The sequence below is a fragment of the Kogia breviceps genome, chromosome 6 (genome assembly GCF_026419965.1).
Source record: "Kogia breviceps isolate mKogBre1 chromosome 6, mKogBre1 haplotype 1, whole genome shotgun sequence".
NCBI lineage: Eukaryota > Metazoa > Chordata > Mammalia > Artiodactyla > Physeteridae > Kogia > Kogia breviceps.
The window spans coordinates 26,577,295-26,601,924 of record NC_081315.1 but is presented as its reverse complement, the minus strand read 5'-3'; the positions used below and the strand labels follow the sequence as shown (position 1 = coordinate 26,601,924).

At 36.8% G+C, this 24,630-nt stretch overlaps 1 protein-coding gene across 2 annotated transcripts in view; it reads left to right on the top strand.

Moving 5' to 3' along the window:
• Positions 1–24,630, top strand: part of TTC29 (tetratricopeptide repeat domain 29) — a 241,988-nt gene that overhangs the window by 60,396 nt on the left and 156,962 nt on the right. For both annotated transcript variants that reach the window (XM_067036908.1, XM_059065746.1), the window contains exons 5-6: positions 6,941–7,153; positions 15,702–15,787. In XM_067036908.1, coding sequence (XP_066893009.1) covers positions 6,941–7,153; positions 15,702–15,787 — 299 coding nt within the window. The remainder of the gene's footprint in view (positions 1–6,940; positions 7,154–15,701; positions 15,788–24,630) is intronic.

Genomic DNA, 24,630 nt, shown 5'->3' with positions numbered 1-24,630 from the left:
GGGCACATTTTCTTCCCAGTTTATTACGGATGCCATTGAGTTACAGAAACCAAATCTTTATTTTCCAGCATTCCATTTTGCAATGGTGTGCAGTGGGTTATAGTACAGAGCAAATCTCCCCTGACGAGAGATAAACCCTTGAAAGTGATAGTTTCCATGGGGAAGTATGACGAGCCCTTAATATTTCAGCGTGTATCGTGCCGTTATAATTATCATAATTGAATGTTACAACCTAAAGATAATATAAATTGCTCATGCAGTTAAACTGAAATGGAAAGCAATGTCTTTTGTTTTTACAAAAAGGCAATAACATATTTCTCTTTTTGCTACTGTTCAATTTGCTTCCAGCAGATTTTATGTCTACATTGCACAGAATAGTAACTTAACCGCCAAAGATGTCCAGGAGCTCCAGATTAAAATGTAATATAATATACATAAAGCTTTATTGTTCCTTTAGGTTGTTGTTTTAAACCAAAGTGGAATATTTCCCTAAATTCTTCAACAAATGTGCACCATTTACAACTAAATATGCTTATGACTTATACCAGGGCTGCTGAAGCAATAGGCCTTATGGACCTGTCAAATTATTTTCATGCAATTTTTCCTGTAGCATTATTTTTACTGGCAAGTGTGCAAGTTGATAGAAAAGGAAATAATTAGCTATTTTCAGAATTGCTGATGCATGGAGCTAAAGCAGGCCCGCCTGTGCATCTTAGAGATTGTGACATTTGAAATTACCTGAACAATACCAGAGCCATTTTTGGACATAATTAACACCTTGCCTAATTAATGTCAGGTCTAGACAGAGTCACACTCTATTTAGGAAATTTTATTTCAGACTTGCTTATGCCTTTATTATATTGCAAACTTTAGATTTGTTTGCTGTTTTCTTAAGTGAAGCAACTTCTTTTTTTTTTTTTTTCTTTTTTCTTTTCCCTCCCCCTTCAAGTAATCAATGCACTGCTGAACGAGTTCATTTTAATGCACTCAATCATGCCTCTAATGTTCGTAGCTTACGGGCGCAAGCATCAGTAATGCAGGAATGTTATATGGCTTTAGTTTGGGCCATTTCATAAAATATTCATGGAATCAAAAATGTGCATCAAAATAGCGGCTGGGAGAATTACATTTATGTTCCTGCTTTTATGGCAGCTTCACATTTAAACCCATTTGTGTTAATATCTAGTCAATCTTCCTACTTTAAAAAAAAACTAAAATGGGAGAGATCATATACATTCTCCTTTGCTTAATATTTGTTCTAGACATCTGCTGTGATACAACAAATATCTATAAACTTTCAGAGATGTTGTACCAGGGAAGAGGGGTAAGCAACAACCTGGGTAATACCCAAATGTATAAAATCTTATTTTCTCTGCATAGTATTTATCTTAACATCCTACCAGACATTTTTCAGTTTACAACATTGTTTGGGTTTTGTTTGTATTTTTAAATAAATGGCTAGATTTCTTGTTTATGTGGGCTTTAGGTAGAGTAAATCTCCTTTGTAGTAGTTTTAAGAGTACACTTTCTGTTGGGTGAAAAACTATAAATGCATACAACATTGTCATTTATGTAGATGTTATATAATTGTTTAAAAAAAAACAAAAGCAAACCAGAAGAAAAAAACAACACCTGAGACTGAGGCTGCTTCTATCCATGCCTGGATTCTTGTCTTACACAGTTGTTCACAGTGTGTCTCCCATGATGTGTTTTCTGATACTATCTTGTGTTCTTGAGCTAAATCCATTACTGATGGTATTGGTGGAAGGTCATCCCCAGTCACTCCCACAAAACATCTTGGCTCCATTTTCTTCCCTGATTCACTTGAAATATTAGTGGACACTCTGGATTTTTTTCTTAGAATAGAACCAGGCACTTAGCTGAACAATGGTTACTATGCCTTCCTTGTCACAGTTACTCCTGTGATGTTTGTTACTCATAGTGATGAGTAATTCCTGGTGCGACAAGATGAAGCTCATGTCCCCTCAGGAGACCTTTAACATCTATGAATGTGCCCTTCTCTTTTCAGTTTTCAGCAAACTTTTACTTTTGTGAGACCTTGGTGTAATTCTTCTTCTCTCTGCCCTCTTTCTCAATGAAAAATAACGTTAACACCTGTGAATTCCGGAGAAGGACGATTATCTAGATGCTTGTCCTTCAACAAGATTGATGCTGGGATCTGGGAATCTTGTCTGGTCCTGATATATTAAAGTTTATTCGGTAACAAAGGGCAGACAACACATGAACACGGTGAAGAAGCTATAAAGGTTTGCCGTGAGCCAAATTTGAAAATCTGGTTTATGATCTTCATTTGTATTTACATGTGTAGTGTCAGAATGATCACTACATTGATGGCCTCTTACAACATTTCTCTCAGGTATATTAAATTTTAAAATTTCAGATAAAAACAGGATGCATTATGTTTTAATAAATATCTAGTCAATAGTAATATGAGTCTCTACTCAGAAAGTAAGAAAATCTTTAAAATCCTGTTCACAGTTGGAAATATAAATTGCATGGAAATGATATCATTGTTAATCATGCTTAAAGGGAAATACTTGCCTATTTAAACTACTATGCTCCCTTCAGAGTGTAGACATATTTTAATATTTTTAAATCAAATATTATACCATATTATAATATGTACTTCCAAATTCTGACCAGCCTTTAGAAATTGCAGCCTGGTCATTTGTGTGCTTCTGATTATTTGGATCAAATCCTTGCTGGCTTACTTAGAGTCCTATTTGACACCAAATAGCTTTAGAAATGATTCCCTACATCTGAGAAGGGCTGGAAAACTCTTCTTCTTCTACGTAGTCACCTTGTTTACAATGGTGCTGATCACTACTATATATAAAATAGATAACTAGTAAGGGCCTACTGTACAGCACAGGGAACTCTACTCAGTATTCTTTAAAACCTGTATGGGAAAAGAATCTAAAAAGAGTGGATATATGTATATGTATAACTGAATCACTTTGCTGTGCACCTGAAACTAACACAACATTGTAAATTAACTAGACTCCAATAAAAATTTTAAAATAAATAAAATTTTAAAACTGTGCTGTGCTGATCAGCATCCCCAGTGACCTCCTCTGTGGCAAAGTGGTTAAGGAAGGGGACATGAAACCATGAATAACCTGTGACCACAGGTTAGGACTAAGTACGGGACATCCTAGGTGCCTTCACCCCATGGATGTCACCTCACGGTTTAGGTTAGAGAATTTAGATGCAGGTCACAGAGCTGTTTTTACATCAGACTCCTTCAGGAAGACCAATGAGAAGCACATCAGTGGCTAGTACCTGTTCTTTCATGTTGGAGGATCTCGTGATTGCCTGAGTAGAGTCACAGAATTATAGAACTGGTAGAGACTAGAAATCACATAACTCAAGCATTGTTTTTAACTTCAGATATTTATGTCCAGAGAATCTAACTCCACCCACGTTTTCTGACTTGTACCTAACGTGGCAGAACTAAGCTGTGTGGGCGTTTGGTGATCCTGGGTTTAAATCCTAAACATCACTTTTTAGCTATTTGAGTCATTTAATGTTTGTGAGCCTTGGTTTTCTCTTTGGTGCGAAAGAAAAGTCATATTTACTGCACCAGTTTTGGAAGGTTAAATAACATAATGTCTGGGGAAAAAAACGTTCCATTTTGACTAGCACCCAGTAGGCCTTCAAGAAATAGTTGCTCCCTGTTGTTTTTACCCAAGCATCTTGGACTGCTCCTTCCTCATGGCAGACTTCAAATATATCCTTGTAAGAGCTGAACCTTGGCTGATAATCATGACCTAAGCAGTACACTGATACTAGTCCCAAGTGCTCAAGCAAAAATCAAACTCAACTGAAAAGTCTGTTTCTCAATCATTCCAAGGCCCCCTTCCATAGTGGCCAATTGAAACCAATGTCCCGAGAACCTCTCATTTCATTTCTGCTTAGCCTGTGCGGGAAACCTAATCACATCAGTAACACAGAGGGAAGTCTGGCTTGTTTGGAATTCAGAGACACGGTCCCCACCTTTGTCTCCCCCCTTCCCCCTCTTCAGCCCTCTCCCCATTTCCTCCACATATCCTTTCCCCACTTTCACCCTCCCCTCCCCTTCCCTCCCCTTTCTTCTACCATGTGGATCAAATCTTGGACCCAGCTATCAGTTCTCATATGCTATTTACTTCATTATGCCTCATTTGCACTTCATTGTAATTAGTCGGGTGATCCAAAGCTTCATCTCCTGGCTCTCCTCCTGGAATTCTTAGTGAATCTGTTATTTTATAACACACTTTTGGACCCTCTTTCCATATGGTTACTGGGTGTGACCACAGATGCTGTTAGGCCCTTCCTAGCCTCCTTATGGTCCCAAGTTTTTCTGGAACTATCTGGTTTACTCACAGTTCCCTGTATCCACTTGTCCCTATTCACATGGCCAAAAAGAAATATGTATCCATACTTTATAAATAGAGGGATGATGGATTAAAAAAAAGAACTCTCGTATACATCTTTCCAGGGATACAGAGCTATACGTTACAGGAAGAAATATAGTTAACAGAGGAAACATAACACACATATATGTCAATGCTCCATTCAAGTTTTAAAAAAGAAACAAGAGTATGGGTATTTGGAGAAAGGTGTTTCAGGCAGAGGTGCTGCAGGAGAGAGGTGAAAAACTATTCCTGCTTTTGTGGTAGGTAAGAGAAAAATTGTCAGTTAAATGTAAAGAGAGAACAGTAAACTTCAACCTTCAGTATTTGCATCAAAATGAAAAAGGACCGGGCTTCCCTGGTGGCGCAGTGGTTGAGAGTCCGCCTACCAGTGCAGGGGACACGGGTTCGTGCCCCGGTCTGGGAAGATCCCACATGCCGCGGAGCGGCTGGGCCCGTGAGCCATGGCCGCTGAGCCTGAGCATCCGGAGCCTGTGCTCCGCGACGGGAGAGGCCACAACGGTGAGAGGCCCACATACCGCAAAAAAAAAAAAAAAAAAAAAAGAAAGAAAAAGGACCGGGCATTAATTTTAAAATAGTTTCCATTATATATTTCTCTTTACAAACTGAACACATTTTGATGATAGAAACATTAGAAAATGCCAATAATGGGGAAAAAAAGCAGAAAAGAAACCAATTCATCACCCATATAACACTGATAATGCTTTGTAAATGTTATCTGATGTTTTTCAATATTTTCACTTATCATAAGCACCTGTCCATGTAATCAAATATTCTTCTGTAATATCATATTTATGGCTTTGTAGTCTTTTATCATGTGAAAATTTCATAATACAAGTTTATAAACAGCTCAGCAGCACACACCCGCCTCTCTCTATGTATCTTTGCTGATATGCCCTCCTTCTGCATGGGACTCAGACTGGCCATGTCTTTACTGAATTTTTGTACAGCTTCTTTGCTGATTATACATCTCTGTTGTGTTTCTTTTAAAATACTATTCATCTTTATCTGTGCATTTTTAATATTTATTTTGATAGCAAATTCAGTGCCAAAATAGGAGGAAATTATATGCAATAGTGATGGCAGTAGCTACAGTATCCTGGAACGTCCAATCTGTAATATGCAGTGCATCTTATTTGAGGAAATGTATTGTGCCTAATATGGCCTACATAGGTTAATTTAATCAGTTGTGATAATATTGTCATAAGGACTCAACTACATATTTTGCAGGAAGACTATGTTGTACTTAAAGAAAGGGAAAATAAATAGTGGCTACAATTCAATTGGCCTGTGGGTTTTTAAAAATATTATCACTATGCCAACTGGTAACAGCAGCCGTGTTTATTGAGTACCTACTCTGTATCAGTTATTGAACAGGTATTAATTCATCATTTCTCACAATAACACCTTGAATAGTTACACTATAATCTTACTTGCAGAAGAATTAAATTCGGGCAGAGAGAGTGTAGTAATTAACCTGAGGCTAAACAGCAAAAATGGTAAAACTGGTATAGGAATTCAGGTTGTCTGTTTGGAGCCTGCACTCACTCTTAACTACGATTGTTGAAATGCCTAGATGTAAGTGCTTTTCCAGTTCATTCCAATTAGGTAACTCCAATACCATAAAAGAGCATTTACATTACAGGATTTTGTGTGCATTTCTACAAGGCAATTCACAAGTAAAATACAATCTGTATCATGGAACTACAAACTACCCTTCCAGAAATGTGCTTGCTCACATTTCAGGGAATCAAATGACTTAAAGTTAATTTAGAGTTTTGGCTTTGAGAAGATATATTTCTGACTATATTATAAAATATAATTGAGAAGGGCAGTTAAGTTCATTGTAATTTTAAAATTAAATAACTTGGAAAGTCTAGTCAAACGTTGAGAAGTAGTTTAAAGCTCCATAATACTAAAATTTGAAAGTTGTAACAGTTGCATTCTTTCTCAAGACACCTGAATTCTCAAGAATGGAGAACTGCTTTCTGTTGGGAAAGCAGTGCAAGAAAGTGGTTTAGAGTGTGGGCTCTGGAATCAGACTGCCCGGATCTACTAAGCCACTGGCCAGGCAATCTTGTGCAGAATTCTTAACCTCACTCTTTTCTACCTTAAAATGGAATCATAACAATCTCTGTTCCATAGGCCTGTTTTGACAATTAAATGAGAAATGCATAGCACAGTTCCTTGTATATATAATGTTGAATAAATGTTAGCTAATATGATTGTTATTAATAATTATTACTTGACATTCGCACCATCTCTAAACATTTGCAATTCTCCTCAATTTCTGCTAGCCCAAGTATATCCCTTTAGCGGGTGTCCATTCAAAATCAGTGCTGAATCTGAGGTCGTCCTCTTCAGCCTTAGAAATACTTTGCTGCGTTCCATGGTTCTCTCCCCGCCCACACACACTCTAATAGTAAAGCACAAGATGTATGCAAAATATTTGAAAATATGTTCTGGCCTGTGGTTTGTATTTATGAATGGCTTTTATTCTTCAGGTCAGCTTCTGGAAGCTGCGGAGCATTATGAGGCCTTCCATCAATTGACGCAGGGACGGATATGGAAGGATGAGACAGGCCGTGTTCTCAACTTGTTGGCCTGTGAGAGTCTCCTGAGGATTTACAGATTACTCTCAGACAAAATGCTGGAAAATAAAGAATACAAACAGGCCATCAGAATTCTTATAAAAGCTTCTGAAATAGCCAAAGAAGGTGGGTGGAAAAGAGCACTCTCACGTTGCTGCCTTTAATGGGCAGATACTGCTTCTCCCAAGAGGGAGGTAAAAATTGTCAAGTGTTTGGATGATTATTTCCTATGAAATGCAGGGACAAATGCCATCAATATACTTTCAAATTTCACTGTAAAACAGAGGGGCCTTAGTGCTGACAGCAAGAAATCCATTAGTTTCTTGAAAGCTTTATCTCCAAAATTGCAACCCTCTGGGAATAATGTTATAAAACAGTAAACCCATGATAAGAAGGTAAGGTCATTTGCAAAAGTTAACTCTGCCGCGCGCATGTGTGTGTGTGCTTAAGGTCATATATTTCTTACAATCTGAGAGACCTTTCATTGTTTGTAAATTCCCTATTGTCGGGTAATAGGAAAGATATGATAAATATTTAGTTAAGAGTAACAGGAAGATAGAACTTTAATATATTTTAGACCCATGGCTGTCAAAGTGTGGCCTTTGGACTGGCAGGATCAGCATCACCAGGAAGCTTATAAGAAATGCAGCATCTCAGGCCCCACCCCAGACCGACTGCATCAGAATCTGCAGGTTTGCAAGATCTCTAGGTGATTTGTATGCAAGCTTACAGCAGCGAAAATGCTTTTGTGACAGCTGATCACATCCTTAATATTCTATTATCATGAAAATATGTATAAAATATAAAGAAAAAATTTGGAACATATGCTCATAAGCTTTTACTTTGTGAGATGCAAGGTTATTTTGTGACCTCGGAGTAGTATATTAGTAAATTACTTTTCATGAAGGAGAGAAAGGTGAAAGTTATGCTCTTGAACTAAAGTTCATTAGCTTGTGGACATATTTAATCAATTGGCTTATTGAGTAACACATGGCTCATATGGAGTAAACAGGACTGATTTTCTGAGTTTGATTTTAATTTTATTAAAGAGTGAAAGTAAAATCTTAGCTTATTTTCTCTGTTAATTTTTTAAAGTGATATTAGTTAAAATACCCATAGGACATCACCCCCAGTGAAAGATGTATCCCATTGAATGAACTGCTTTTGAATGAATGGTGATCTAGTACCTTCCCCAAAGGGGTACACACTGACATAAATAGTTAGCTCTTAGATCAATTTCAGTAGCTAACTTTAGTCACGTGAAAAGTCATGTGGACTTTTAATGTAAGTTAATGTTATCAGTTAGGAAAAGGTATTTCACTTTAGGTTCACATTTGCTAAATTCTAAGGTTGTTCACAAAGAAAGCAAGGTTCCTAGGCCCTCTTCCAATAGTCAGAGCCTGCCAAGCCGTCTCCTTTCTGAAAGCATCTCTCACTTTCCAAAGGACAGATAAAGAGAATAGGAGAAAACTTGCTTCTTCTGCTGTGATAATTTTGAATATCTTTTAAAGCCAATAAATATTTGTGCCCATGTTTTTCCATATAAGATAGTAGACAGGTTAAAAGATTGCACAGCATTTTACAGAGCTCTGACAGCCACTGAAATGCTCTGGGACAAAGCATCCCTTCTTACTGTTGTCTCCTACTTTGGTCAGGGAACCTGAAGCAGCAAGCTGACGACTGCATGGGTAACACTTGCCTCCCACATTGATTTACATGGTACTGAAGGAGGACTGACATCCACTGTGCACCTTAGTTAGCACACCTTGGTGTAACGCACAAGTGTAGCACCAGCCATACAGTGGGCTCATGACTCTATTATTCTATTATTTTCATCTTTCAGCCATCAATGGTCTTTACTAAATTCACAAAGTTGTACAAACATCAACACTGACCCCATACTCATTAGAAAGCATTCCTCATACCCTCCTTCCCCTATCCCCTAGCAGCCATTAATCTACTTTCTCTCTCTGTGGATTTACCTCTTCTGGAGAGTTCACACAAATGGAATCATGCTATGTGTATTCTTTTGGGTCCAGCTTCTTTCACTTAGCATGTTTTCAAGGTTCATCCATCTCGTAAATGGTATCACTACTTCATTCATTTTTATGGCCAAATAATACACTATTGTACGGTTGTATCACATTATCTTTATCCATTCATCAGTTGATGGACATTTACATTGTTCCCACCTTTTGTCTATTATGAATAATGCTACTGTGAACATCTGTGTACATGTTTTCAATTCTTTGGGGTATATACGTAGATGTGGCATTGCTGGGTGGTATAACTCTATGTTTAACTTCTTGAGGAACTGCCAAAGAGTTTTCCCAAGTTGCTGAACCATTTTACATTCCCATCAACAATATATAAAGGGTTTCAATTTAGCCACATCCTCACTGGTACTTGTTACTTTCTGTCTTTTTATTATAGTCATCTTAGTAGGTATAAAGTGATATCTCACTGTGAATTTATTTTGCATCTCCCTGTTGGTTAATGATGTGATCAGCTTTTCATGTGCTTATTGCCCATTAGTATATCTTCTTTGCAGAAATGTCTATTCAGTTTTTTGCCCATTTTTAATTGGGTTATTTTGTCCTTTTATTACTGAGTTACAAGAATCCTCTAATATTCTAGATGCAAGTCCTTTCTCAGATTTGATTTCTTTTCACTTTCTGATGGTATCCATTGAAGCCCGAGTCTTTAATTTGATAAAGTGCAAAGTAATTTGTTTTTTCTTTTGTCGTTTGTGCTTTTGGTATTATAACTAAGAAGGCTTCCACTAATCCAAACTCATGAAGATTTACTTCTACACTTTATTCTAAGAGTTTTATAGTTTTAACTCCTATATTTAGGTGTGTGTGTGTGTGTGTGTGTGTGTGTGTGTGTGTGTGTGATGTCAGGAGGGTCCAACTTCACGTTTTGTATGTGGATATCCAGTTGCCCCAGTACCAGTTGTTGAAAATGCTGTTCTTTCTCAATAAATTATCTTGGGACCCTTGTTAAAAATAATTGACCATAAATGTGAGGGTTGTTTTCTGGATTCTTAATTCTATTGTGGTGATCCTCATGTCGGTTCTTATTCTACTGCTACATATTTTTTATTGTGGTTTTGTAGTAAGTTTTAAAATTGGGAAGTGTGAGTCTTCCAAATTGTCCTTTTTCAATATTGCTTTGGTCCTTCCAAGTTGCTTATATTTCCACATGATGTTTAGGATCAGTCTGTCTACTTCTCCAAAAATGACAGCTGGGATTTTGATAGGAATTGCATTGAATTTGTAGATCAGTTTGGGAAATATCACTATCTTAACACTGTCTTCCAACTCATGAATATGGTTATCAGTCTATTTACATGTTATCTAATTTCTTTTAATGATGTTTTACAGTTTTCAGTGTACACATTTTGCCCTTGGTTTGTTACATTTATTTCTAATATTTTATTCTTTTTGATGCTGTTGAAAATGGAATTTTTCTTTTATTTTCAGATTGTTCATTGCTCGTGTGTAGAAATAAAATCAACTTTTGTATATTGATCTTGAATCTTGCAGCCTTGCTAAATTCATTTATTAGCTTTGATGTTTTTTGTGGAGTCTTTAGGATTTTTTATATGTAAGATCATGTCATCTACAAGTATAGTTTTACTTATTTCTTTCTGCTCTTGATGCTTAAGGGTAACAGAATATGCCACCCCAAATGCCACTTTGGCATAAAGAGTACTGTGAGCTAAAGGCACTTGAAAAACAAGAGGCAAAAAGGAGCATTCTAGTATCCCCTCTTCTTCCTAAAAATAAGAAATGGAAACACCCATATTAAAGATGCCCTGTACCGTGAGAAAAGAAACATTCTTTGATTGGGAGCCAAGGCCAAGAGAATTTTGCACAAGCAGACCTTGTTAAAATAATCCTCATCTTCTTTAACCTTCCTTCCTTTATATTTTCCACAATTGCCTATCTTTCTTCAACCCAATATTAAAGCAGGTAGGTTTTGCCATTTCTTTGCTCTTCATTCCTTATGAAGGCTCCCATGTGACCTAAAGCTTATGTAAATTTGTATGCTTTTCTCCTGTTATTCTGTCTTTTGTCAATTTAATTCTCAGGCACAGCCAAAAAACCCTAAGATAGAGGTAAAAGTTTGCCTCCCACTAGTGTCTTTTCTTTTTCTTGCCTAATTGCACTGGCTAGACCCTCCAGTACAGTGTTAAATAGAATTGGTGGCAGAGGACATCTTTGTCTTCTTCCTGATCTTATGACAGAAGCTTTCAGTCTTTCACCATAAAGTGTAATGTTAGCTATGAGTTTTTTTGTAGATACCTTTTTTAACAGGTTTAGGAAATTCCCTTCTATTCTGAATTTGTTGAGGGTTTTTTTAATCATAAAAAAGGATTGGATATTGTGAAATGTTTTTTTCTGCAGCTATTGAGATGATCGTGTAGTTTTTATCCTTTCTAATAACAATGGTATTTTACATGGATTGATTTGCAGATGTCGAACCAACCTTACATGCCTGGGATAAATCCAGCTTGATCTGGTGTATAATCCTAAAATATGCTGTTGGACTGGCTTTGATAGTATTTTGTTGGGAATTTGTTGTCTATATTCATAATGGATATCGGTTTGTAGTTTTCTTTTCTTTTGGTGTATTTGTCTGGTTTGATGTCAAAATAATAGTGGTCTCATATTCGGGAAGTATTTTCTCCTAAGTTTTTGGAGGAGTCTGTGAAGGATTGATGTTGATTATATTTTTAATATTTGGTAGAATTCACCAGTGAAGCACTCTGGGCTTCTTCTGTGAAAAGTATCTTGATTTCTAATTTAAGTTCTTTACTTATTGTGGGTCTATTCATATTTTTTCTTTCTTCTTGAGTCAATTTCAGTAGTTTGCATCTTTCTAACAATTTTTCCATTTCATCTACTGTATCTAATTGTTGGTATACCATTGTCCATAATAGTCTCTTAAAATATTTTTTATCTCTGTAAGGACTGTGGTGATTTCTCTCATCCATTCCTGATTTTCATAATTTGAGGCTTTTCTCTCTCTTTTTTTTTTTTCTTGTTCAGTTTAGCTAAAGGTCCGTCAATTTTGTTGACTTCTTCAATTAACCAACTTTTTGTTTTATTGATATCCTCTATTTTTTTTATATTTCACTTATTTCCTCTCTAGTCTTTATTATTTACTTCTTTCTGTTTGTTTCGAGTTTAGTTAGCTCTTCTTTTTCTAGTCTTGTAAAGTGGAAAGATGTTTCCTATTTTTAAAAATAGGCATTTATAGCTGTACTTGTCCCTCTATGCTCTGCTTTAGCTGATTCCCATAAGTTTTGGGGTTTTGTATTTTTATTTCCATTCATTTCCAAGTATCTTCTAGTTTACCTTCTGATTTCTTCTTTGACACATTGGTTATTTAGGAGTGTGTTTAATTTCCACATAGTTGTGTGTTTCCCAAAATTTTCTGTTATCTTTAATTTCATTTTCTTGTGGATACCATCTTCTCAGTGATATCCACTACCCAGACAACTGTATTTAATATTGAAACCTGCTTTTTTCTTTGTACCCCTACTTAGCACTCCCAAATCCCCTTACCCTGCTCAATTTTTTCCCCAGAATACTTATCACCATACAACTTACCATATAATTTATTACGTTTATTTTCAATTTTCTGTCTCTTTTTTATATTTCTCTAAAATATAAACTTCCCAAGGACAGGAAATTTGTCTGGTTAATGTACTGATGTATCCCAAGTGCTTGGAGCTGTGCCTGGTACAGAGTAGGTCCTCAATAAGTACTCATTGAATAAATGAATGAGTGAATATTTTTTAGCCAAATAACAAAAGGAAGTTTTAGGGCACATTTTAATAAAACATTTGAGTTACTCCAAAGAACATCGTCTCTGTCCATTATTCTACCTCTTTAGATTCTCTAGTAAACACACTAGTGTAAGAATGAACAATTTAGTCTTCAAAATAAAAACGTGATTTTTTAAGATAAATGATTATTGACTTGGATAGCAAGGCCAATATAAATTTAACCCACTCAAATAAACAACACAATATAAATAATATTTTACCCTTTTTTCTCTTGTATTTGTTTTACTCAGCTTTAATAATGCTGACATCTTCCTCCATTATTTTACTGCTTTCACTTTAACTTTGTCTCAATTAGTAAGCAGGAAAATTTCTTATACTTAAATCCTATTTTAAAACTAATATTTGGTGTGATCTGACTATTTGAGTTAGCTGCTTCAAAATCTTTCTATCAATAGGGATAGATTTCTTTTTTCTTCTCCTCTTTGCTGGACTGCCCTTTACATAAAGTTAGAGGCAAATGACGATACTGTATCCAAGCATGAGGTTGTTAGTGCTTTAACGTGGTTACACCATTTAACACAGAAAGTACAAGTCACAAATAGTCAACCTTTAATTATCTAAGAGGCAACTTCCCGCCATAGCCTCTTCCTTCTACCCCTTCTTCCCTTTCCCTAGTCCCACCCTTCTCCCCAGTACTCATAAACCCATACAGAGAAAAAGTGAGGGCCCAGCTGAGTTATGAGTTAAAATTCCCCAGACTGAATCACTAGCACCATCAACTCTGCTGAAGTGAGATCTTGAGGGTATAATTCTTTGCAATTGATGAAATTGCTAGAGAAGAAAAAAACTACTGTCACTGATATTTGCCATCCTGTTTCTTCACAGTCTTCCAATTGAGCCACTCCTTCACAAGAGGTAATTGAGTGATTGCTGAGAGTGAGTGCAGCATAGAGAATTGCTAGCTCCTGTGGAAATCCACCATGGTGGGAATGCAGAGTTCAGAAATCTAAGGATGCTTACTTACCAAAGATCAAAAATGAGGGTGGATCTGTCAGCATTTGCATTACCCAGGAGTTAGGTAACATTAAAAGCCAAAGACTTACAAAAGTAGAAAAAGGATAGTATTCCATTTTAAAATAAGAACCTCTAATGATTCTTGCAAGTACATTAGATTTATGTGTTCAATTTAGTACATTAAATGTAAATAAATTATGTATTTATTAGATGGTATGATGTATGTCTATGTCTTGTTGAACCATGTGTCACACGTTTACATATTTTGCTTTGGGAAAGAAAAATTTGATAACTCCTGGAATAAAGCACATTATGCAGAAATTAGAAAGGCTAAATTCCTTGTGAAAAGATGGTGAAAAGCATTTACCAGTCATTAGCAAGGAAAAAATGTGTTTGAATTTCAAAATATGAATGGAATTTTATACCAAGAAGCCAAGCTCTGGCAGTCCTCTCCCAGGTTTTAACCAATAGCTTTAAAATTGAACCTAATCAAGACAATAATTCCTTAATTTGCTAATTATCTGCCCTATTAGAGACAGCTGAATGCCATTCTGTGTGTGTGTGTGTGTGTGTGTGTGTGTGTGTGTGTGTGTGTGTGTGTATGTGTGTGTGTTTGTGCACCATGTAAGGCTGATACTCTTTATCAATTATTTCACATATGTAGTTGCAGCTATGATGAATGACTATAGGTTTTACATGGTGGACCGGTATGGAATTTATATATGAATGTCAAAATGCTAATACTGGGTTTTGTATGTAGAGGGAAACTCCTCATAATTATATTGCTAATGCACATTACTCACTTATATCTGTGACCCAGGTAAATTGTATTAACATCAGCCTTTTTGATGAGTACACAGTTAGGTTTCAGAGATTGTTGATATAAATCTGTATACTTTGTTATAATAACTTTCTACTCTCTTAAAAAGCAAAGACTCTGTTGTAATAAACCAATTTCTTTTTTTTTTTAAACATCTTTATTTGAGTATAACTGTTTTACAATATTGTGTTAGTTTCTCCTTTACAACAAGGTGAATCAGTTATACATATACATATGTTCCCATAACTCTTCCCTCTTTTGTCACCCTCCCTCCCACCCTCCCTATCTCACCCCTCTAGGTGGTCACAAAGCACAGAGGTGAACTCCCTGTGCTATGCTATAGCTTCCCACTGGCTATCTAATTTACATTTGGTAGTGTGTATATGTCCCTGCCACTCTCTCACATCGTCACAGCTTACCCTTCCCCCTCCCCATATCCTCAAGTCCATGCTCTAGTAGGTCTGTGTTTTATTCCCATCCTACCACTAATCTCTTCATGACCTTTTTTTTTTTTTAGATTCCATATATATGTGTTAGCATACGGTATTTGTTTTTATCTTTCTGACTTACTTCACTCTGTATGACAGATTCCAGGTCTATCCACCTCATTACAAATAATTCAGTTTCATTTCTTTTTATGGCTGAGTAATATTCCATTGTGTATATGTGCCACATCTTCCTTATCCATTCATCTGTTGATGGACACTTAGGTTGCTTCCATGTCCTGGCTATCGTAAATAGAGCTGCAATAAACATTTTGGTACATGACTCTTTTTGAATTATGGTTTTCTCAGGGTATATGCCCAGTAGTGGGATTGCTGGGTCATATGGTAGTTCTATTTGTAGTTTTTTAAGGAACCTCCATACTGTTCTCCATAGTGGCTGTATCATTTTACATTCCCACCAACAGTGCAAGAGTGTTCCCTTTTCTCCACACCCTCTCCAGCATTTATTGTTTCTAGAGTTTTTGATGATGGCCAATCTGACCGTAAACCAATTTCTTTAATACCATGATGATTTTTTCTACATTTTCGTTTTAGGAAACGACAAAAAGATGGAAGAAGAAGCTTCCTATTACTTGGGCTTAGCGCACTTGGCTGCTGGAGAGTATGAAACAGCATTAGCAGTAAGTTCAAGTTGACTTTTAATCACTACCACTTTTAATTTTTATTTTATTATATATATATATATTTTTTATTGTATGTTGTTACAAGGCCAACAGAAATGGGGTGGGCTGGATGTCAGTGTACCTGTTTATAGAGAGTAAAGCAGAATAGCCCTATTCTAGAAGCATTACAAATTGGTTTTATTGATGAAAGTTAAATATGTGAAGTAATGGGACCCTCCACTATCACCAAGGACAAGAGGAAATGGGTTTAAATGACAGCAAAAAGTAAAGAGTAAAAAAAAAAAATTACAGCACACATAATATTATCTGAGAAAGTTTTCTTAGAAAAAACTGTAATTAATAAGCAGTAGATTGAATTGCATTGCAGTGAACCTTTCCTTTGTGTGTGGGGATGGGGGGGAAGGAGGGCTGCAAAGGTGGAAGGCATTGCTAGTCCCAATCTGAGAAGTAGCCTGCTTCAGGATAAAAATCAGTGTTTGCCTATTTTATGACCAGGCTTGGTGTGTTTGACTAAAAAACCCAAAAAACAAAATGTCAAGAGCTATCTTTTCCGTATTAAAACTGAAATCAGGGCTTCCCTGGTGGTGCAGTGGTTGAGAGTCCGCCTGCCGATGCAGGGGACACGGGTTCGTGCCCTGGTCCGGGAAGATCCCACATGCCGCGGAGCAACTAAGCCCGTGAGCCATGGCCGCTAGGCCTGCGTGTCCGGAGCCTATGCTCCGCAACGGGAGAGGCCACAACAGTGAGAGGCCCGCATACCGCAAAAAAAAAAAAAAAAAAAAACTGAAATCATTTTTCTTTCATTCTTCTCTTACCTCTAATATATTCCAACTGTAACTTCTTATTGAATTTCACATACATCTCATGTAATAATCCTATTCAATAAGTATTGGCTTTATTTTTCAGCTTTGAGGAGCTCTTGTTGGCTCTTTTAGATATTCATGCTAAATAGCATTTCTGTGATTGGGCTAAATATTTTTCTCTATCATCCTTAAAATTGGGTTTAATCGTAAGAGACTTGAGTTTTCCTAGTTGGCTCTTCTACTTAATATTTTTTAGTTAATGACATGCACACAGCAAGGCTGTTGTGTTCGAGGTACTTTGAGGAACACAGAGGGCAACAAGATGCACACTTCCCTTTAGGAGCTAATTTAATGAGGGGGACCAACTTGTAAACAACTGTAATTCAAAGCAGGATGAACGGGGGTTTTCTGAGTTCAGAGGTAAGAGTAGTTAGTTTCAACACTGAAGATCAGGAAGGTTGCACAGAAGAGCTTTTGAGGGGCAGGATTTATACAGGCAGAAAGCGTGCGAGTTGAGGATGATAGCATATTAGACACACACACACTCCCACACACTCAATATGATCATAGTCAGTGGGTTTGAGAAACAATGAATTGTCATGTACAAGATAGGATACAGTAGGAGATCAAGTTGGAAAATTAGGTGAAAATTAGCTTATAGATTCTCTCTCTCTCTCTCTATCTATCGCATGGCAGGCACATGGCAAAATAAATTCAAACAATACAATAGGGTTTACAGAAAAATAAATCTTCCTTCCGTCCCTGTACTCAGTCTCACAGTTCTTTTCTCAAAGGCAAATACAGTTACAAGTTTCTGGTTTATCCTTACAAAAATATTCATAGATATGCCTGGCATATAGGTGCATATATATATGTGTGTCCTTTTTGTTGTTTACAAAATGATAATGTTTTATACACACTGTTCTGTCCCCTGAGTTAACTTCCTCCATACTAATGTATATATAGACGTGCCTCAGTTTAAAAGGGACTCATAGTATCCCAATATATAGTTGTACTGTAATGGATTTAACTATCTCCTATTGATGGGCATTTAGGTTATTTCCAATCAGTTTTGTTTCACAAAGGGTATAGCAGTGAATAACTTTGTGCCAAAGTGAGAGAAAATCTACAGAATAAATTCCTAAGGGTGGAAATGCTGATTCAGAGAGGAGAGGAGATGAATTTAAAGATAAATTTATTTTTATTTCTAATCTTCCCTTCAAAGAAGCTTAACAAGTTTATTGTCACACAACAATAAATGAAGGTGCCTGCTTCCTCAGGAGCTATGTATATATCTTTAGGAAATTAGGCATATGTATTAATACATGTTGTGAATATTTTTCCAGGCCATTGTTTTCTGGCCTTATTATGAAATTCTTCCATCCTGAACTTTTAGATATGTGTGTGGCCAAATTTATCAATTTCTTCTTGTATGATTTCTGGACATTCTTAGAAAGGCTGTACTCATTCTAAGTACAGCCTTCCTAAGAATTAGGAATTCATCGTAATTCCAAGATTATACGTTTTAATCTTTTGGAGGGTTGGAGGGTCTTGAATGCTTTGTTGCAATGTGAAGCTCATTTTTTAAGCAATGTGGAATGTTTGGTGACTTTGATGAGGCTGGTGGCATGATCTCATTCATTTACTGACAACTGTTTATTGAGCACCTTCTAAGTGACAGACAACATGCCAGGCATGATGGATCTGATCTATAGTTTTGGAAGATAACTCTAGTGGTGTAGGATAGTCTAGTAATGAATGTATTTAAGAAGCAGCATTTGGCATCCAAGTGACAAATTTATTGATACTGTTACTCCTGTCAGAAAAGTATTGAAATTATTTTTCTGGAGGTAAGGAAGCCATAAATCAAATGTGAAGCTCGCATTCATATTAACTGTGTGACCTTGGACAAATCCCTTAAATTCTCTAAGTCTCAGTTGACTCAACTAATAAGTATATTTACTTTTTGGGAGGTTGAATGGTGGCCTTAAAAATATTTGTCCACTTTCTAATCCCTGGAATCTATGAATTTTACCATACTTAGAAAAAAGGTCTTTGCAGATGTAATTAAGTTAAGGCTCTTGAGATGAGGTGATCATTGTGCTGGATTTTCTGGCTGGGCTCTAAATCCAGTGACAGGGTCCTTATAAGAAAAAGGCAGAAGGAGGTTTGAAACAGACAGAAGACAAGAAGACATGCCCACAGAGGACAAGTCCCTATGAAGATGGTGGTAGAGATTGATGTTGCAGTGCCACAAGTCAAGGGATGCCTGGAGCCACCAGAAGCTTGAAGAGACAGGAAGGATCCCCTCCCCATAAGAACATGGTCCTGCCAGCCCTTTGATTTCAGATTGCTAGGCTTCAAAACTGTGAAAGAATCCATTCCTTTATTTTTTTTTTGACATCTTTATTGGAGTGTAATTGCTTTACATTGTTGTGTTAGTTTCTACTGTATAATAAAGTAAATCCGCTATACATATACATATATCCCCATATCCCCTCCCTCTTGGTCTCCCTCCCACCCTCCCTATCCCACCCTTCTAGGTGGTCACAAAGCAGCGAGCTGATTTCCCTGTGCAATGCGGCTGCTTCCAACTAGCTATTTATTTTACATTTGGTAGTGTACATATGTCCATGCCACTCTGTCACTTCTTCCCAGCTTACCCTTCTCCCTTCCCGTGTCCACAAGTCCATTCTCTGTGTCTGCATCTTCATTCCTGTCCTACCCCTAGGTTCTTCAGAATCTTTTTTTTTTTTAGATTCCATATATATGTGATAGCATACGGTAATTGTTTTTCTCTTTCTGACCTACTTCACTCTGTATGACAGACTCTAGGTCCATCCCCCTCATTACCAATAACTCAATTTTGTTTCTTTTAATGGCTGAATAATATTCCATTGTATATATATGCCACATCTTCTTTATCCATTCATCTATCAATGGACACTTAGGTTCCTTTCATGTTCTGGCTATTGCAATGAATAGTGCTGCAATGAACATTGTGGTATATGACTAGTTTTGAATTATGGCTTTCTCAGGGTATATGCCCAGTAGTGGGATTTCTGGGTTATATGGTAATTCTATTTTTAGTTTTTTAAGGAATCTCCATACTGTTCTCCATAGTGGCTGTATCAATTTACATTCTGACTATAAGAAACTGATGAAAGAAATTAAAGATTATACAAACAGATGGAGAGATATACCATGTTCTTGGATTGAAAGAATCAACACTGTGAAAATGACTACATTGACTACATTACCCAAAGCAATCTACAGATTCAATGCAATCCCTATCAAACTACCAATGGCATTTTTCACAGAACTAGAACAGAAAATTGCAGTTTGTATAGAAACAAAAAAGACCCCGAATAGTCAAAGGAATCTTGAGAAAGAGAAATGGAGCTGGAGAAATCAGGCTCCTGGACTTCAGACTATACTACAAAGCTACAGTAATCAAGAGAGTATGGTACTGGCACAAAAACAGAAATATAGATCAATGGAACAGGATAGAAAGCCCAGAGTTAAACCCACACACATGTGGTCACCTTATTTTTGATAAAGGAGGAAAGAATATACAATGGCAAAAAGACAGCTTCTTCAATAAGTGGTGCTGGCAAAACTGGACAGCTACATGTAAAAGAATGAAATTGGAACACTCCCTAACACCATACACAAAAATAAACTCAAAATGGATTAAAGACCTAAATGTAAGGCCAGACACTATAAAACTCTTAGAGGAAAACATAGGCAGAACACGCTATGACATAAATCACAGCAAGATCCTTTTTGACCTATCTCCTAGAGAAACGGAATTTAAAAGAAAAACAAATGGCACCTAGTGAAACTTAAAAGCTTTTTCACAACAAAGGAAAACATAAACAAGATGAAAAGACAACCCTCAGAATAGGAGAAAATATTTGCAAATGAAGCAACTAACAAAGGATTAATCTCCAAAATATACAAGCAGCTCATGCAGCTCAATATCAAAAAAAACAAACAACCCAATCCAAAAATGGGCAGAAGACCTAAACAGACATTTCTTCAAAGAAGATATACAGATTGCCAACAAACACATGAAAGGATGCTCAACAGCACTAATTATTAGAGAAATGCAAATCAAAACTACAATGAGGTATCACCTCACACCGGTCAGAATGGCCATCATCAAAAATTCAACAAACAATAAATGGTGGAGAGGGTGTGGAGAAAAAGGGACTCTCTTGCATTCCTTATTTTTAAGCCATTTAGTTTGCCTTGTTACTTCAGTCCTAGGAAACTAATAATAGGATGATTAGAAAAGACAATTTATATCAAGTTTTAAAAGAGTACCTGCCTGGTATATAATAAACTTTTGATAATTAGTAGCTTTTATTATTTTTACACTAATCAACTAAGTCTCTGGGCTTTAGTAGTAGTAGTGAATATGGAAGGAAATAGATTCAGAAGTTCTGGGGGACTTGGAATTAGATTAAATCTGGGAGGTGAGGGAGAAAGTGGCATCCAGATGGGCCTAGGTTCCTGGCTGTAGAGCTGCATGGCCTCTGGTGGGGGATGCCACAGGACACCCAGGCTTGGGGGGAAATGAGGAGTTCAGTTTTGAATATGTTGAGTTTGAGGAGTTTTTGAGATAGCCAAAGAGAGATCTATAGACAGTGGTATATGTGGGCCTGGAGCTCAAGAGGAGGTCTGGATTGAAGATGCTGTGTAAATTTGAGGCTGTATAAATTTGCAGGTTTTCAGCATATTGAAGTTGTTGAGTGGAGGAGATTTCCTAGAGACAGTTAATGGTGAATGAAAAAGTTCGAGGGCCAAGCTTGGAGAAGGAGGTGCCAAGGAGATTAAGCAGTTTCTCTGGGGAGGTAGCAGGAAAACCAGGAATAGATGATGGCATATAAGTCAAGGAAACCAGCATGTCTAAAGGATAGAAATGAGCACATTCCTTCTGTCTCCTATCCCGGTTTGGGGCTGGAGTGAGAGAGCTCCTTGCAGATATTTCCAGTAAAATCTCAACCCCCTCACCCAGGCATGTACCTCACTGAGAGTCAGGGTTAGTTCATTCTTGTCATGTAACTCTCCAGCCAGGGTGGAGCCTTTGGAAAACCAGACAGGCCATATTTCAGGCCTTGGCTCACTGCTACTGTCAAGAGTAGCCTGTGTGGTTGGGAAGAACCAGGGACTTGCTTGAGGTGGAATATTGTTACCTTTTTGGAACACAGCTCACCCAGAACTGAGAATTTGCAGGAATCGAGCATAAGATTTGAGCCAGACCCACGGGCAGAGCTGCAGCGCCAGTGAAGAATCTGTTGTCAGGTCTGGATACAAGATGCTAAGAGCAAACTCGAAAAGGCATCAGATTCACAGCTGGAAAACAAGAGGCAGGAAACAGGTACCAGGGAATCACCAGAGAATGGGAATTTGGTGCTGGGGTGTGGCTAGGTGGAGAATGGACACTGAGCAGTTGTACCTGATTCGGGGCATGGAGGTCTTCCAGCTCGGGCTGATTTTAGAGGGCAGCGTGTTTTTGCTGTTGCACTGAAATTAGTTCCCACAAAACGTGACATCTTGCTTTGATTTCAGATAGATGGCCGCCATCTTTTCATTCTCTCTAGTATCTTACTTTAGCCACTTTTCCCTCCTTCCTTCAGATATAAAAGGACATTCTTCAGACTTGAGTTTGAATCCCCTTTCAGTTTTTTTAAAATTTATTTTATTGAAGTACAGTTGATACACAATGTTGTGTTAATTTCTGCTGAACAGCAAAGTGACTCAGTTATACATATATATGTATATATATATATACATTCTTTTTCATATTCTTTTCCATTATGGTTTATCACAGGATATTGAATATTGAATAGAGTTCCCTGTGCCTTTTCACTTTCTTCTTTCTGGACTTGGTGAAGGTGATCGTATAACCTAGTGATCTATTTTCTATTTACAAACTACAGCCTGTCTTTCCTTCTGCAGCTGCTCTCCATCTGAAGGCATGGCTTCTAGTTTACAAGATGTCTATTGGAAACCCACACCTTATTTAGTGAATGTATTGTAAAAAAAGAATTACATGATCAATTAATAAATAAGATTGATTCCCTGATTAGTTGATTAGGTATCTGCCTGGTTATCTAATCACAAGGTAAAAATTCAACACATAAAAAAAGAATTTTTCTTTTGAAATCCTTTTTTATCTTACTTTCCCACCCTGTGCAGTATTACCAACACTATCATATCTGTTCGAAATCATCGATGGTGTTTCTGTCACACTGTAGTTCTGGAGGGCAGTAGGAATGCCTTGAAATCAACTTCATCATGTGGGAACCAGCGTGAGAAAGTGTCCAGTTAGATTTAACATTGCCTTTTCATATTCAGTCTATCTCATGATCAATTCTGTACACTGTTTTTATTCTCTCACTTGTATTTTAAGTTTATAATTTGGAATATTTTCAAATTTTCAGTATCTTGCCCTTAGATTCAACCACTACCTCTAACAAATTTCTTCTCCCTTCCAGTAATGTAGTTCATCTGTTTAAAGATTTTTACGTGATTTTTTCAAAGAATCTTGGCTAAGAGAAACCTGTCACAAGTAAATATCCCTAATTAATGGTTCTGATGATCTGAAACAGAAGGGACTCTGAAATTTTTCTAATGTATCTCAATTTAAAAGCTTTAATTTATTAATAAATGATTAATACATGTAATAGAAGAATATGTTGACAAGTATATGAATAACGTTTGGTCATCCATTCCTTGCTGACCAAGCATTCTTTACTGAATAATGGACTAGCACTAAACTAAAAACAAATAATGAATTTATTTAGGGCTGAAATACCTACTAATGAGAAAAGGGCATTTGGTGAAGAGAAGTGATAGTTCCTGTAATAAACCTGTGCAGAAAGTCACAGAGACGCTGACATTTAAAGAGGAGAAAGCTACCCACGTATATCAATCAGGTGCTGAGGAAAAAAGTAGTAATTCCCTTTGGCCATCATCAATTTCCACCTGAAAATGTTCCAAGTAGAGTAAATTCTGAATTTTAAAAAGTAAATGTGTCTTATGAAGTCCTAAGATTTCAAAGAGAAAAATATTTGATCAAAAATCACATTCAAGACCTTATGCAAAGTTGGCCCAGCTCCCACAATCAAATATTGCAACCATAAAGTTATTTTAAGAAAAGAGATGGTCCTATCATAGTAAATTGTTTTCATGCATGAATTTTCTTTCTCTCTAAATACTCTATTCCACTTACTAATCTTAGGAACATCAACTTTACTTTGGTACATTCAGTGAGTTATTTGCTTCCCATTGTTTAGTGATAATGTAGCCTATCAAAAATTATACTGTGGGGCTTCCCTGGTGGCGCAGTGGTTGAGAATCCGCCTGCCGATGCAGGGGACACGGGTTCGTGCCCTGGTCCGGGAGGATCCCACATGCCGCGGAGCGACTGAGCCCGTGAGCCATGGCCGCTAGGCCTGCGCGTCCGGAGCCTGTGCTCCGCAACGGGAGAGGCCACAACAGTGAGAGGCCCGCATACCGCAAAAAAAAAAAAAAAAAAAAAAAAAAAAAAAAAAAAAAATTACACTGTGAAAGAAAAATTCACCATATTGATATTTCATTTGCTTTTGTAGTACAAAATTCTTGTCCTAGTATTTAATTATTCCATATACAAAACTGTAGCTATTTGTATGTTTGAAGACATGTCAGCATCTTTATAATAACTTAGAATGCTTCTAATATTGGTGTTAGCTTGTATGCATGGTTAACCCAAATCTCTAACCTCATCAGCAGCATCCCAGAGAGAAATGCAAGTAAACGATGTAGCAGATGTAATATTAGTTACACTAATATTCTAGCAACTAATGGATTATAGATAAATATTAACAATGGAGGGTATGGGTCATATTTGTAAAATGATATATTCTTAAGTTTTCACTAAGTGATTATAATTAAATTTTAGTTATTCTTTTAACTCAATAGATGCAAACAAAGACAAAGCTATTATATATCAGCAGGCATTTTTAACAAAGGGTTATTTATTTGATT